Source organism: Sciurus carolinensis, chromosome 17 (assembly GCF_902686445.1).
Source record: "Sciurus carolinensis chromosome 17, mSciCar1.2, whole genome shotgun sequence".
Taxonomy (NCBI): Eukaryota; Metazoa; Chordata; class Mammalia; order Rodentia; family Sciuridae; genus Sciurus; species Sciurus carolinensis.
Genome location: NC_062229.1, coordinates 5437835 through 5455264, shown reverse-complemented (window position 1 = coordinate 5455264; position 17430 = coordinate 5437835). Strand labels below are relative to the sequence as shown.

Here is a 17430-nt window from a genome sequence, read left to right as displayed (position 1 = left end):
ACTTAGAACACCATGGCCAGAGTCAGTGACAAAAGTCCTTTGGCCATGTTGCCATTGTTCTGCTACCAGGACAATTTGATCCTGCACCATGAAAAGCCTTCCTCAGGGCTTAAAGTGTTTGCCTTTATGCTGCAGGAAGTTCAAAAGAGGAGGAGCCACGTGAAGCCAACTTGAGAATTTTAGAGGCTGTTTTCAATGTATCACCACTATCAGTCACAAAGCCATCATCAATAGATACTTCTATACTGTCCAAATGTAAGCCATGTAATAATTAGCAAGCAGATTACACATATTCGTTCAAACACCTATTAAGCGCCCAGGTATGTGTCAAACTCCAAGGAAATGGAGGCACAGAGTAAGAGCCCAGAGATCAAGGTTCCACTCCAGTCAGGACCAAGGATAAGACACTGCAGTTGGTGCTGAGGCCCACGATTCTAGAGTCACCTATTGTGCCTGGGGGAGGGAAAACATCCCAGGGAGCTTCTCACAGTAAAGTTCTAAAAAAGATTTTAAGTGAAAATTAACCAGAACAAAGATTCTGGCCTCTAACAGCTCACACCAGAGCATTTCAGGAGGCAGAGTATTTGTAAGCTCAGGTTCAGGACAGCGGAGAGATGAAGGTAGGTGCTGGGATCAAGTCTGAAGGGGGTCATAAGTCTATTTACTTTTTCAGAGGTGAGGCAAGTGGCATGATCTAATCTGATTTCTTGGAATATCTAGATACAACATGGAAAATGCAGAGCAGGGACGGGGGAAAAAAACAGGCAAGAAAACAGGCTTTGACTCAACAGCTTACCCCAGAACCAGGGAGAAGCAGCAATAATGGTGAGTTTCAACCCACTGCTGAAATAAAAGATGAGAAAACAAAATAGGCCCTGATCCAGCAGACATCAAACTTGTGGTTTAGGGTTGACCTAGTTTAAAGGACAGGGGTGGGTAGTGGGATGCAAGTTGGGGCTCACCCCAAAGAGCAGAGAATGAAGACGACTTCTTTTCAGTCACAAAGGGGGCGTTCTAGAAGGATCGCCTCATATGCCAGGAAATTTCCACTAGAGACTCACTGCCACACAAAATGCTATGTGCCTAGACCCTGCAAGCCTGGCCCATGGCACCTGCTGGGCACACAAGTACTCTCTGATGCACCAAATCAGCTGTGCTTGGGGGGGAAGCAATATTTGTCTCTCACAAGTCATGCCACCTTAGAAGGTGGCTTTGCCGGACTCATCTGTAAAAGGAGACAATGCTACCTTTGAAATACTCTACATGTTAGGAAAAAAAGAAAAGAAAAGCTAAAGATAAAAGGAGAACAGAGGTACAAGTATCTGACACATACCAGGACACTCAATACCTGCTTGAGTATCTGCAGAGGCAGAACAATGGCAAGGTCCATCAGTCTTCTAGAGCTGATGAGCAGTGGCTGTGCAGACTAAAAGGAAGCTATGCTGCTGATTCAACAAGCATCACCAATGAGCCATGGTACAGGAAAGCACCTAGAGAGTCTTTCTCAGACACTTACCACATTCGTTGAATTTGTCCTTTAGCATCTTCCATGTAAAATCAAATGGGAGCTGAGGGGAAAAAAAAGGGAGACTAATGTGTGACTCAACCAAATCCTAATGCCCAAATATCACAATGGTCTATGAGGGTTCCTGGTACTGAGGATGTGGCTCAGTGGAAAAGCACTTGCCTAGCAGGTGGAAGCCCTGGGATCAATCCCCAGCACCACTGGGGAGAAGGAGGCTTGTATACATAGAAAAGCTGGCCCAACTCCACACTGACATTGATCAGCAGGGAACAAACAAGTCTATCTAGAACAAAGTACTGAAGTAGCACAGCCAGCTCACTCCCTGTGGCCTCATCTCTAGTGTCTGGGAACATCATGCAGGGAGCAGAACACACAGGGCCTAGTGTCAGCAGATTACAGAACTCAACAGTGGCTAAAAGGTGGTCCAGCAGTTACAAATATTTCAAAATATAGCCACCTTTCTCTGAATCACTATGCCAAAACATTGGTGCTCCTCAAGCCAAGGATCAGAAACTAGGGTCTTTCATCTGGTAGACTGCTTGGTCAACTGACATGTCAGGAAGCCCAGGCAATTGCAGAACCACTGTTCTGTTGTAATCCCCTTCACATTACTCTAGCACCAGACTCTAGGGACAAGAGCAAGGTATGCTCTCCATGCTGTCCAACTCCCCCTCAGAGGAGTGCCCTCTGCCCTCAGCCCATTAGTCATCAATCCACTAACATAATCCCCTGTGTATAAGAACACCAAACAATTCCTGAAGAGCCACTTACATTTCTCACAAATATCTGGCAGGCCTTTCTGGCCACCCCAGGAGCATGGCCTCCAGCTCCACCAAAGGAACCTGCGAAGCTTCCTCCAAAGTTGCCACGTTCCATCTCAATGGCGCGGTCGAAGCTGGCACCACCGCCACCACCCATGGCCAGGCCCATGCGCTCAATGCCAGCGCCCAGGGCTGGACCCATGGCTGGGCCCATGCGCTCCAGGCTGTTGGCGCCCATTCTCTCCAGGCCCATGCGCTCCAGACTGTTGGCTCCCATGCGCTCCAGGCCCATACGCTCCAGGTTGTTGGCGCCCATTCGCTCCAGGCCGGTGGCCATGCGATCCATCACAGGGCCCATGCGCTCCAGGCCGGCCCCCATACCTGCGGGCACCATGCGCTCCATGCTCAGGCCCATGCGCTCGATGGCAGGGCCCATCCGCTCTACACCAGAGCCCATGCGCTCTATTGTTTGGCCCACACGGTCGATGGGCGCGGCCATGCGCTCCAGGCCGAAACCCATGCCGGCACCCATGCGCTCAACACCAGAGCCAATGCGCTCCATGGTCTGGCCCATGCGCTCGATGCTGGAGGCCATGTGGTCGAGGCCCAGTGGGCCCATACGCTCGATGCCGGAGCCCATGCGCTCGACGGAGCCCATGCGGTCCATGACCAGGCCCATGCGCTCGATCTCGGAGCCCACTCGATCCATGCCATGGCCCAGGCCTGCGCCCATGCGCTCCATGCCAGCACCCCCAATGCGGTCAATGCCAGGGCCCATCCTTTCGATCCCAGGGACGCTGCCTCCACCTCCACCTTAAACAGGGACATAAAACACAGGAGATGTCAGGTATTTGTGTGTACACCATGCCACACCTGGGCACTTCAGTTCATGAGCTCAACCACAGATTAGCAATTTAGCCCCACAGTAATTTAATATTAAAAAAACCCTCAAATGTTAATAGTTACTAAAGTAATGAGTATGTAGGTCCTTACAATCATTCTTCCTGCTCTGTGACATTTGAAATTTCCACAATAAAATTTACCCACATCACAGAGTTGTTTCTGAGGTGCTAGTGTCTGTGACAAGCTTTGTGAGCCACATGTCAATTCTGAGACCTCTGAGGTTTCCCCATCACCAGACAAGAGGGAGGCATGGAAACCCCACACTCAATCACTCAAACAGAAATTATGTGAATGCAATTCAAAGTCACAACTCCTATACTTTCCCAACCTGTCCCTCTAACATGCCTGCTGGTGGCCAATCTGGCTGCATTCCCTTAGCACTTCCAGGGCACAGAAAAGCAATTTCATAGCCACATAACCAAGCAGAGATAAAGAAAATGAACAAAAACACCCAGAGATCCTCTGTGTACAAATGCACACAACTGGCCATTTCCTGGGGGAACCTTACTCCATCTGGGAAATCACCAACCAATTTACCTATAACTCTGCTGGCTTTGGAAGGAAGACATTGACAGTACTGCAGGCTCTAAAAGAGGTCCAGAGTCAGTACACAGCAACCTTGTCCATGGTGCTTGCAATTCTGGACAGGGAAGACTGGCTCCAGCACCAAAGCCACCATCCAGCACTTTGTAGAGAACTCCAGGCTCCTCTCAAGCTCCTCAGGACACAGGTTGTCTAATCCCTAGCCAGTCCAGCTACTGACTCGAGCAGCCCAATTCAAGATGCAAACTCAGGAAGAGGAAATTCAGCAGTTTCTTTAACTGATTCTATAACTGACAAGAATGTGACCTGGCACAAGTCACTCTACCTCTCCGTGCCCGTTTCCTTAGCAGAATAGCAGCACACCAAATGGTAAAAAATAAGCGCAACTTTTAAGAATATTAAGACTTTCAGAGCAGAAATGGGTTAGCAACTATCTAATTTCCTAACATTGTAAGAGAAAAAGGTGCTTGCCCAAAAGCAGCAGAAATGAGGCTGGCACCTAATGCCAACTAGGAAGAAACGGCACCAGGTGGGGCTCCCCACAGAAATACCCAACAAGTGGGGATGTCAAAGCAATGGCTAACCCCCCAAGAGCCTTGAGGAAAAATCAGGTTAAAAAAAAGTACATTTAGTTCTAAGTGCCCATATGCTTCTATGGAAGCATACCAAAATGCTTACAAGCACTCACCACTAGGTGGTGGGCCTGCAGATAATAATTACTTTCTTTGGCATTTTCTGGATTTTTATAATGAGTGCATGCACACATTTGTTGTAATATTAGGTGATGTACTTTTAGTTTTACGTCAGATAAACAAAGTACCCAAATATCAGTTTTGTAGTAACAACAATGGCTAACACACATCGCACTCATTTAAGTACTTTTTTATATGCAGTAGCTTGTTTACTCTTCACAACGACCCTCTGAGGTAGGTACTACTGCATCCCCATTTTACAGGTAATACGAAAACAGAGAGGTTCAGTAACTTGCCACATGTCACATAGCTAGGAAGAGGCAGAGCTGGACCCCACCCTGGGCAGTCTGTGTCAGAGCCCATGATTGTCACACTATGTTCTGCTGTCCCCCATGATAACAACCTGCTCTAAAAGTCAAAAGATCAAACTAAGCATTCCTACCTCCTCCCTGCTTTGCAATGATCTCTCCTCTCTTCAGTGCATTACTTAGGATTTCTAAGGAAATCAGGAAGAAAAAATAATTAGCCAAATTTCTCTATGGTAATAGAAACTTGCTCATAACAGATTCCAGAGTAGAAATACTACTAGTAAAAAATTTTAAAAAGAAAGAGGAAAAAGGTTAAGGGGTTTGAGAAATACACACAACAGACATGATCATTTTATAGGAAAGTGAAGAATTCTTGATGGGTCACAATGCTAGGATCCCATGTAGCTCCAGAGTCTGAGGCCCAGTTTACAGGGTAACCTGCACATGCGTCCAGCAGAGCGAGGAACCATATACATATGGGAGCTGAACTCAGAAAGTCAAAGCAAGAAGAGGGCCCTTGGCCCTTGCTCAATAGTTTTCTAAAGCTGGTCTGTACCCTCAGCAATCAGGCTTCCCCATTTCATCTGAACAGGAAACTAAGGACTCTTTGGAACTCCTGCTCGAAAGATTGTAGATTGCATTCATCCACTCAATACCTCTCATTATCACAGACCAAATAAAAGCCATAGCTAAACTTACAACCTGAAAGGTGAAAACCAGAAGCACATGTATACAGTCCTAGGCATATACATATTTCATGCTGGGAAATCTGTAGCAACCTGACTATGCCAGCCCCACCTCAAGTGAGCTTGAGTTGGATGCGAAGGTGACTCAGCGACAGACAAATCTTTAGGAAAACACACACACACACACACACACACACACACACACACACAATTGTCCCAAACAGAAGCACTGCTGCTTGCTGACCAACGACTCATCCAAACCCTCTTCAATTTAGCCTAATGCTGTCATTAGTGTCACCTTTTGATTGTCATTAGTGTCTCTTCAGTCTTCTGTATGTAGGAATAAATGTACCCAACTTCTCTGGTCCCAAACTATGCCAGCAACTTGGACAACAGCCTCAAAACAGCTCTTATTATCATCAAAACCACAAAGAAGGCTGGAAATGGTGTACACGGGTAAGCCCAGTGACTTACACACCCTCCTGAGGCAGGAGGATCTCAAGTGTGAGGTCAACCTTCAGCAACTTTAGCAAGGCCCCAATCAACTTACACCCTGTCTCAAAATTTAAAAATGAAACTAGGTGCCATGCCATACACCTGTAATCCCAGCAGCTCAAGAGGCTGAGACAGGAGGATGGGAAGTTCAAAAAAGCCAGCCTCAGCAATGGCAAGTGGCGAGGTGCCAAGCAACTAAGTGAGACCCTGTCTCTAAATAAAATACAAAACTGGGCTGGGGATTTGGCTTAGTGGTCAAGTGTCCCTGAGTTCAATCCCCAGTACCAAAAAAAAAAAAAAGGAGAGAGAGGGAAAGAAAGAATGAAAGAAAAGGGTTAGGGTGTGGCTCAGTGGTTAAGTGCCCTTGGATTCAATTCCCAGTAGCCTCCCACCCAATCCCGCACCAAAAAAACCCCACAAAACAGTTAAAACCTACCCCAACTACCTCCAACTTGTACTCCAACTAACTACTAGAGAAAGGAGGCAGGAAAGTACACCCAAGAAATAATGAACTGCCTGCCTGCCAGCAAACATGAGGCTTATTCTTCCATGACACCAGAGGATCCTGGTCAGCTTGCCAGGCCAAGGTTCACTTTGCTTTCTGACGACAGCACTTAGATCAAACCATTCCCTGCAAGAACACCAAGTTGGTAGATTATGTATCTGAAAAGCCAAATTCTTCCCATGGGGTATTCACAGGTTTCCCTACTGACTCCAATCCAAAGAGGTTCTCTCCAAAGTCCTTCTTGCCCACTAGACCCTCACCTCCAAGACTCTGCACCTGACACCACCTGACCTCCCCGTTTGCCAGTATACCACCTACACCAAACCCACCCAGACCCTCAGTCCTCCAGCTTCAGCTGCACCTCCTGCACTATCTTCCTATGCTGCTGCTCTGAACATAGCATGTCCAGCAGCTACTCAGAGAGCTGCCTTTTAAGTTCTAATATATCTCACAGGCTGTTTACATGACTGCCAGAGGACCTCATGCACTTCCTCACTAGGCCTCTCTCTTCCAAGTATTGACAGTTGGTAATGTCTGGGGCCACTGTTGAGTATCATCTTGTCGACTGCAACATGTCCTTTTGTGGTCAAGGACCACAGACCTATCCATACCATTGAAGCACCAAGTAGAACTGTTTGTACAAAGTGCAAAGATCTACAGATGTGATATGAGAAAGGACAGGGAGCAGGGGAGTGCTACAAAAAAGGGACACCAACAATTCAACAACAACAACAAAAATCCAGCAAATACTCTGAAGACCCAACTTAAATGAATAATTATTTAGTACAAAGACTATTTTACTCCCTTGGGTCTTACAAGAAGTAACACCAGGGAATTCCAGGACAGACTACATAGTCCAAAACTGAAAGAAGGTGCCAAAACAGCAGGATAGCAAACCCTGCGGATGGTATTTCCATTCAAGGGAATGAGGTCAATAGCCTCATCACAGAGGTGTGTCAGTCACAGATTGGCAATGATTAAAGACTAGGAACAAGAAAAAGTGACTACAGGTGTAAAGTCATATGTCATCTTGTTGGTCTTGCCATAGGCATCCCGAAATTGGTAGTTGAAGCCAAATTAGGCTAAGTCTTAAAATATTTTTAAAAACAACCTACTATTTCAGGACATGAAAATGAGGCAGTAATGGCAACAGGATACCTAACCTAGTCACATACAAATATGAACTCACCCTCCAAATTCTGAAGCTTTAATAAAACTAAGTTAAAAACATAGGTAGTCAGACCATGCAAGTCCAGAGGTAAATCTTCACTAGCAGCCTAGTAAGATGAAAGTTATCTAACCATGGTCAGGGAAAAAGAAAAACCCAAGGATCCATCAAACAACAGGCCACTCTGTGGCAAACAGTTCCAACAGTTCAACTTAAGAAAAAACATGGAGGACCTAATGACAACCTGAAGAGTTGAGATGCTGGGCTGAGGATGAATCTGAAGATAATCTTCCTAGGGTCTTCTTAAATTCTAAGAAAACAGCTAATATTCAGTTAGACAAGAAAAGTTCAGAATCTTAATCCCTCACCAGCAGGTTCTCCATGGAGACAGAAGCAGGCAGGAGGTTCCCATGCTCTAAACTGCTTTTGAGAAAAACAACTGCAGAACCCAATAACAGCTGATATCCTTCCTCCCCACCAACAGAAGGAAAATTCAGCTGACAGATTCCAAGAAACATCAGGGCTTAACCAGCAAAAGAACACATCCATGAAAAGGTAAAGAAACTGCTTTGCCAACTAACCCAAAAGGAAACTCAGACCCCAATACTCAAGATCTTCCAATGTTAGGAAGCTTCCCTGGTCAATCTAGGTCCCCTCCAAAGGCATCAGTAAGCACAAGACTACATTCTGCTAAAATGGGGTATCTGCCACAAAGCCCTAAAGGAGGAAAACATTCCCACTTAGCAGGGCCTTCGAAAACTACCAGGGCAAGCGCACCAACAGGGTTATATGCATGAAGCAGTTCTAATTCCCAAAGCACACAAAAACCTTATGCCAATTTTTAAAAATAAGCCATCTGAAAGACCAGAAGAAAAATGGTACTACTAATAGCAAGAGAGTGGCATCATCACGGAGCCCTCACTCTCCATTTAACCCTCTTGATAAGCATACAACTATTTTAAAAGACCAAGGAAAACCAGCAGATTTTGCCTGAGAAAGAAGACCCAACATCAGGCTGAGCCTCAGTGGCCTGTCAGTCCAGGAGGTGAGCTCACCCCCACATGGGGATCCATGAGGCCATCTTACCCATTCCCCTGCCAGGAGCTCTCCAAAGCTTCAAGATATTCCCATCTTGTTTCTGGAAAGTCTCTTTCAAATCCTCCATCCAAGCCATCCTCCAACTCCGTGGGCAAAAACTATTACCCTAGACCTTTCCAGGAATAAGCATTATATTTCAGACATTAAAAACAAAACAAGAACTACAGACACAACAGCCACTACCAAGTTGGCCTATGTAACTCTTCTGTAGAAAACCATCATTAGACCTTCATTTCTTAAAAAGTGAAAGTCACAAATTCCTGAAAAGGACATATCTACAATGTCTACTACAACTGCACAACAGGTATACCATGCACTTACTACCACAGTACTTAGTACGACACCTGCAGTGCATACAGAGTCAAAAGTAAACTGCAGAAGACCCTGTCAATGTAAAGTTAACAAGTAACATCTACTGGGTACTTAAGACATTCCCTGCATAGAACTATTGTTATTGTACTGAATAATCCTCACCACCACCTTTGGCCCTTGCGTTACCTGACTGGTGAGGGTAAAGGGAAGGTTGCTCTAACACAAAAGCACACACAAACAGAACAAAGAAATATGTATGCATATAAGACTTCTCCGCTTAAAAAAAAAAAAAAAAAAAAAAAAAAAAAAAAAAAAAAAGACTTCTCCGCTGACTACTGCATTGGTCCCATCTACAAAATGGGATTTGGACAACTTCTTTCCCCTCCTCCTTTTTTTTCTGTGTGTGTGTGTGTGTGTGTGTGTGTGTGTGTGTGTGTCTGGGGGTTGTTTAGGGGATTGAACTCAAGGGAGCTTTTTCACTGAGCTACATTTCCAGTATTTTTTGTTTTTAGACGGGGTCTCCCTAAGTTGCTGAGGCTGGTCTTGAATTTGCAATCATCCGGCCTGAGCCACCAGAGCTGCTGGGATTATAGATGTATGCCAGCACACCTGGCTTCTGTTTTTTGTTTGTTTTTAAATATTTTTAGTTGTAAATGGACACAATACCTTTGCTTTATTTATTTTTATGTGGTACTAAGGATCGAACCCAGTGCCTCACACATGCTAAGCAAGAGCTCTACCTGGCTTCTGTTTTTGTTTTGTTTTGTTTTTGTGGTGCTAGGGATTGAACCCAGGGCCTTGCACATGTGAGGTAAGCACTCTATCAACTGAACTATATCTCCAGCCCTTTTTAAAAAATGTCTTTTTAAAACAAAGTTCTGACCTTCTGTGGGAAAATGACCCACCACAACTGACATCCACTTGAGTAAGCCTTTCATGACTCCTATTGTTAGCTACTTCTTTCATGTACAGTCTTCTCATCCAAGATTCAAATATATCACACCACATCTCCCTCCCATACTGAGAGGTCCTTCAATAATCCAGTATTATCAATCTCACTCCTTACAAGTACCACATAAGCAGGACACATTTTATTATACAACTACAAAAAAAGATTTACATGTAACCTGTATCCCTACCCTTTCAAGGAATAGCAATTTAAAAAGAGATGTGAAAGCAGGCTCAGGCTAGCATTATAAAACAAAGGTTCTGGCAATGGTTGACTTAAGCACAGTTTGAAACAAACCCAAAGTGAACCCCATAGGTTAGTGGGGTGCTATCTGCTCAAAATGTATCTCACTTGTACAAGTCTGAGGGTGATGGGTAGAGGTCATGATTGAACCAAAAAGAAATCATAAATGGCATCATCATCAGGGAGCTGTTGCTCTCCTTTAACCCCTCTGATCAGCCTGTGAAGACTGTAACCACCCTCCTTGGATAAGGAAAAGTCATATGTGTAATACAAAACCGATACTCCCCCCTTTCAGGTGCAGCCATTTCTCCCCGCCTCCCAACCACTTGTCAATCTGTGCTCCGCCGGCCTCTTACGTTAGAGGAATTTCCGGCCTATGCAACAGCCATTTCCTGCTTCCCACGTTATGTCCTAACATGCTAGCTAGCTATTGGTTCATCAGCCAGCTTGCAAGTATTCTCCTCTGCTATTGGTTCCTTCCAGCCTGGGAGATTCCAGTATCTGGGAGAAGCATCCACGCCATCTTTCTCTTTTCCTTTCTTTTCGCCCCAGAGCAGACGCTCTAGTCGTCCGCATAATAAAGTCTCTTGTGTAAGGCCCTGTGTCTGCCGTGGATTTTTCTGGGAGCTATTGTCGAGACGCAACTGAAACTGGGCATCCAGGCATCCGGAGCGCCAGTTCTGTCGGAGGGGCTGGAACTGCCGCGGTCCCGAGCTGAGCTGCATTTTTCCTTACAATATGCATGTCTTAATGCATGGGTAAAGACCTTGGAAACCATCTTCCCAACTGCCAACCGGGCAGGGAATCCTATGTGAACTTGAATTCACTCCCCCATGGCCCCCAAAAAAGAGAGGAGAATTTCACTATCAAATATTGCATGAAACATCTATATTCGATATTTAACAATCATTTAAATTTTCATTGCCATCCTATCAAAATTAGACCTATACTAACTGATTCATTGGCCCTGAAAAAGGTCCACTTATAATCCAGTCTAACATCAAGCACCTGGGACCACAACTGATGCAATATGATCATCAACTAAACAATTTAAATTCAAAACATCTTTATCAATTTTTCACAGTGTGATTTTAAATTTTCCTTTGATGCAATACCCAAGGGCTCTAGAGTTTCACCCAAATCTCAAAACCCAAATCCAGTATAAGGAAGTCCCTGCTCTCTACTGCAGGGGACAGAGAGGGAGGAAACCAAGTTTCTACATCTAAGAACAAAGTCTAAGAACACAGGCTCCATTTTTGTTTCTTTTATGATCAGGCTCAGAATTCTTAACTGACGGATTATACCTGCTACCTTAGTTTACAGAAGACTCAATTCACAAACTCGGCACAGGTCCTAGGGCTGTCCCATTCCTGGTTTTCATCTATTTCAAAGTCGTACAACTCCACTCCCCAGAGCAACAATCAATTTTTTTTCTAATGACTGATCAGTTCTTTGTCAACATTTAATCAAACCAGACTTCCCAAACTCACTTTTTATTAAAATACACACACACAAACAACAGGCAAACCTTAAAGCACACAGGAAACATGGACCTCTGTCCTTGCATTACTCAACGGTGATCATCTTCCTACCATCTTTCCACTACCTTCTAAAACAAGGCACCCAAGAAGGCAACAAAAACCCTTTCCACTTAGTTTCCTATGCTCTGGAAGAAGCACAGTCTGGTCTGTTCATCAGGACAGTTTGACCATCTACTCTGGTAAGACACTTGGTCTATATTGTTTTCACATTACTACAGACCAGCAAACATTTAAACCTAAATTCTCAATTACTTTCCCTTCCAGTAAGTTTTATGTATAAAGTATCAGCTTTCCAGCAAATGAGGGTCAAAGAATCAACCAGCATACAGACAATTTCAAAAGAACGACTTCTGGTTTCTCAGCCCTAGGGATAACGCTGTGCTGGAGGCAGTTCCAAAAGGCAGGATTGAGGCATGATGAAGAGCCAGGCTCTGGAGCCAGCCTGGGTTGACATCCAGGTACTACCATTTACTAGCCACATGACCCTAGGCAAGTCACTCTCTGTGCCCCAGTTTTTGATGAATGGGGAAAACAGTACCTACATGTCATGTGGTTCTTGCAAGAACTATTGGAACACATTAAAATCATCATCATTCCACTTCTGTTAAGAGGTGGGGAGGGCTTTACGATTTGAATAACAGCACAACAGAAGTTGTGCTATGTAAATGCTAAATTAAAGGAGTCTATGGTTTTTATGTGTCTCTCTCCACAACATGGAATCATCAGGGCAGATTATCAAGAACTACCCATCCCAGCACTCCTGAGACAAACTTGATAAAAAATTTCAAAGAATCCCTTCTACTCAGACCATTTTTAGGGTGTGTAAAACATAACCACAGAAGTCTACATGCTTGAGTGCTGAAGGCAATATGAAGAGCTTTAAATCTTTAGTAAATAATTACTGGGAAGACACAGAACATGGGGCAACTTAAGAGTTTAGTGACTAAAAGTAAGTCTTCTATTAAGTTCAATTAAGTCTAGCTATTGAAATATTTAAGGATATCCAAAGATTCAGTAGCAAAGCAAGAGGGGACGTCATTCACAGTGGGCCTGCAGGCTAAAGGTCACCTGAGAGCCCCAGACAGCAAAGGACAGGTGTTAAGGAGGAGGAAATATTAATCTTACCATTTATTCGGCCCATGTTCATCCCAGATCCAAATCGCCCCATGTTTTCCATACCACCACCAAAGGGTCCCTCCATGCCTGCAAGAGAGATCTGCATTTTAGTGCCATCCCAAAGAGGCTGAAGAGAATGATTAGAGTAAGGGAAAGGTTTTCACATGTTTCACCTTAGGCATTCTCTGCCAAGAACTTACCAAGTTAAAGGGCTTTTGAAAAACAAAAAAAGACTGGTTCCCTTGTTTAAAAATCACCATCCTCAAAAAGCTAATCTGAGCCAACCCCCTCAATGAATACACAAGCAAAAAGAGGTCCAGAGAGATGGAGTGAGTTGCCCAAGGTCACAGAGATAACTAGCGAGAAAGCCAGAACCAAAAGCCAACACCCACTGGAACAATGGGCAGGTAAGAAAAGTAATTTGTAGACCAAACCTTTTAGAAACCCAAGTGAGAATTTCATGCAGGGTTTAAGAGACAAGAAAGAAAAGAGGGGAAAAAAAGGAAAACCATACCTAAAAGTAATTATATTTGTACTTCATTTTAAATTTCTTACCTCCCATTTTATTTATTCCAAATCCTATGCCTTCCATTCCCATTCCTTAAAAAGAAAAAGTCAATGCAAACTAAAATTATGTCAAAGCAGTAGTGTTTAAACTTAAAAAGCACAAAATTCCAAATCAATAAACAAAAAAAAATATTTCTGATCATGAATATATTTTGTCAAAGGTGTGGGAGGGAGGCCCCTACCACTTCAGCTGCCAAAGATGACATCCCAAGCAAATTATTCTAAGTTTTTATCTGAATAATCACTATGGGGGTTAAAATTCTGTAGGGTCTACATTTTTATTAAATAACCAAATTGGATAGTATTAAATATGGACTATAATTATCAGACACAGATTATGAAACACTCAATTTTTAGAATTTTATTTTATGGAACAGAAGTGAACTTTTCATAAAATCCCTGTTAAAGGTAAAATCCTTAAACTAAAACAATTCCTAAACACTGAGGCTTTCTCCCACATTCCCTGTCTTTTAGTGTCAGATAAGGAAGTGTGTATACATGTGTGGTTAGGTGGCAAGCCACTTCAGGCTGTGACTCTTTGGCATACATTTCAGGTTGTGTTCAGAGACAACTCTAGAACAAAGACCAGAAAAAGCAAAACTGACAGTAACCAGGTAGGAGGGCACCTATATGAGAATTTAAATTACAAGAAAGAAAAAATGAAGTCTAAGGTTATATAAATGAAACATTCCTTAATAATATATCAAGAAATGCCTTATACCAAAATAAAAATGCTAAGCAGCAAAGTTAAAGTTTATTCTACAAGTCCAAACTTAGCTGTTCCTTGTCTTCTTGAACAAAAGATGTATGTTCATCGTTTTTCCTTGTGACAGCTATGTTATGCAGTGAAGCCCTCCATACCTTCTTGCATTTGTCAATGTTTCTACTTCTAAAAGAAGTCATGACAACAACAGGCGAGAGCCCAAGGTGATATAGGTATCAAACTTGACAGGGTATCACAGCACTGCTATGGTTCCATTGTCAGGAAAAATGCAGTCTGTCATAGATAGTGTGACCTTGGGCAAGACCAACTAACTCTCTGGCTAGCCTCCTTTCATCAAATGGTGTAACTATCTCAGCTTGGAAAGTCATTACAAGGATAAAATGAAAGGGTATGAAAATAAAATGGCTTTTTAAAAAAAGGACTTAACTCAGTAAAAAAAAAAAAAATACTGTTTATCAATACTATTTATCAAAACAAGGCTAAGATAAACAAGGAGAGAATCCTGTCCTAATTAAATCTTTATTCCATTTGAAATACTTATCCCAATAATTAGTTGAATTAATAATATTGAATTAATAAAATTCAATAATTTTAACTTCCCAAAATAACCCCAATAAAGGTACACTGTAATTCTCACCTGCAGGCCCTATGTTTCCCATTCCAATGCCTTTGTTCAGGTGATTGGCATCAATAGGCTGCCCTCCTGGTCCTAACCCCATGCCAATACCACCAAGTCCATCTGGAAGGAAAAAAAGAAAGTCTTAGCAGCCTTCTTAGTAGCACTTGACCCTCAACCTGCGGCAAGAGTCTGAGTTACAGCTGTCTCACTCACTTGCTGAGCCCATGCAAACTCAATACTTGATTCAGATTTCAACACTTATACACTCCCTTTTATTTTGCAGTACTGGAAAATGAACCTAGGGGTGTTCCACCACTGAGCTACATCCCCCAACCCAGCCTTTTTTATCTGTTTTTTTTTTTTTTTTTTTGAGACAGGGTCTTGCTAAGTTGTCCAGGCTGGCCTAGAACGTGTGTTCCTCCTACCTCAGCCTCATGAGTTGCTGGGATTAAAGGTATACGACACCACCACAACTGGCAAGTACTGCCCTTTATTAAGGTATAGCTATTTACATGTGATCACAGGTTGGAGTTTATGATGTGTACTACACAACAAAAGCAGTTAAAAAAAACAATTCACTTCAAAGCTGCCAGGAAGAACTAACAATCTTGAGCTAAGAATCTTGAGCACCTATTTGTATGCCTACACCATAAATTGAGAAATGTTTAATCAAAAAAAAAAGTGACTCAAAGCTGGGTGCAGTGGGGTATACCTGTAATCCCAATTACCTGGGAAGAGAAGAAGAAGGATCACAAGTTTGAGAACAGCCCGGGCAACTTAGCAAGATGCTGTCTCAAAATAAAATTAAAAGGTTAGGAATGTAGCTCATCAATAGAGCCTGCATGAGACCCTGAGTTCAATTCTCAGAACCAAAAAAAAAAAAAAAGAAAAAAGTAACTCAGACATCAGGTGGCAAGCAGCACAAACACTGGTGCCAACACTCACCTCCTGACCTGGGAGCCCAAAGAAATCTCGAGAAAACCAATTTATACACTGTGCCCACTATAAAACTGGGTACTTTAATAACAATGAATCTAATATTCAAAAAACCTATCTCCCTGCCTCCTAAGCTTCCTAACTCAAATTGCAACTTACCCTCCGCTCCATGCCCCACAAGCACAAACAGGGACACAAAGAATACAGATAAACTGGTCTATGGAAACAGTCAAAAAAAGACCTGATACCTATAATGCTTTGCATAACCCTGGTCTGAGGCCTAAACAAAATGAGATGAAAAACAACAACAACAAAAAAAACTTCCACAAGTTCCCAGGTATTTAATCTGATTAACATCCCTGTTTTTAATTGCATAGCAACAGTAGCAAGAAATCACCAAATTGACTTATTCCCAAAGCAATTAGACTTTGAAGCTGACCATCTGAACCGTGCTGAGAGACCAAGAGTCAGGAGTAATGGGCTCCCCGTGGCCCAATGCACCTATTCCTCCTACTTCTCCTTCAGGCACAAGAGTAAACAGGAGCCAGGGAAAGTGATCATTTACTTGGAAGTGGGTGTGTTAAGATAAGACAATGTGGTCCCTCTCTAAATAATGGTGCCTTTCAACATATTAAGCCAATATCCTATTTACTTTGGTACTCTTGGTACTGGGGACAAAACCCCAGGCCTCACACAAGCATGGCACTCTATACCAATGAGCTACACCCACAACCCTAATTTCCTGTTCTTTACTGGTAATCTTATGCATGTGTATGTGGTAGCAGGGATTAAATCCAGGGCCTCCTAGGCAAGTGCCAGAGAGCTACATCCCCAGTTCTAATCTCCTGGGTTTTTTTTTTGTTTGTTTGTTTTTGTTTTTGTTTTAGTTGTCCACAGACCTGTATTTATATGCAGTGCTGAGAATCGAACCCAATGCCTCATGCATGCCAGGCACGTGCTCTTCCACTGAGCTAAAACCACAGCCCGCTAATTTCCTATTCTAGGCTGGGGATATAGCTCAGTTGTTAGAGTGCTTGTTTCGCAAACACAAGGCCCTGGGTTCAATCCCCAACATGCACGGAAAAAAAAAGAAAAGAAAAGATCTACCTCTAGCCAGGTGAAGTAGCCCAACAACTCAGGGGCTGAGGCAGCAGGACTGCCAAGTTCAATGCCTACAGTATCAACTTAGTGAGACACTGTCTCAAAATAAAAGGGCTGGGGCTCAATGGTAGAAATTCCCAGTAAGCCCCAACCTCATGCACTTGGTGCTTTAGTTTAGGCTCCTATTCAATCTCTATCATAAAGGACTGGCTGGAGCTACCCCTGCTGCAGACCAAAGCTGCTGCTCACGGGCCCTCCTTCCAACCAGTCAGTCCCCTGTCCACCTGTGAGGTTGTTGTCCTCCCTCGCACAGAACACAGATCTCATATCCACCACCAGCCTTCCCACCACAGGCTATCCCTGCCTATACCACCAACTCCCCAAGACCTCATGCTGCCACAGGCCCGCACTACCTCTACCACTACACTACCTCTACCTCACTACCACTACAGTCAGTTCTCAGACTCCCACCTGCTAGAACGCCATGCTGATTAGCACCACTCAACCACACCCAACTTGCTTTCCCTGTCACAAGACAGATTTTTCACCTAGATGTTGCACACAGTTATTTCCTTTTTTTACTCCTCATAGAAAGTCCACGGTTGGGGGGGGGGGGGAGTACATGGTTATCTCTTTAC

At 43.6% G+C, this 17430-nt stretch overlaps 1 protein-coding gene across 1 annotated transcript in view; it reads right to left on the bottom strand.

The window, feature by feature from the left end:
• Hnrnpm (heterogeneous nuclear ribonucleoprotein M) overlaps positions 1-17430 on the bottom strand; it is a 42563-nt gene that overhangs the window by 573 nt on the left and 24560 nt on the right. The window contains 6 exon segments of the mRNA XM_047530232.1: positions 1517-1568; positions 2297-3099; positions 4867-4920; positions 12855-12932; positions 13401-13445; positions 14774-14875. Of these exon segments, the coding sequence (XP_047386188.1) occupies positions 1517-1568; positions 2297-3099; positions 4867-4920; positions 12855-12932; positions 13401-13445; positions 14774-14875 (1134 nt within the window).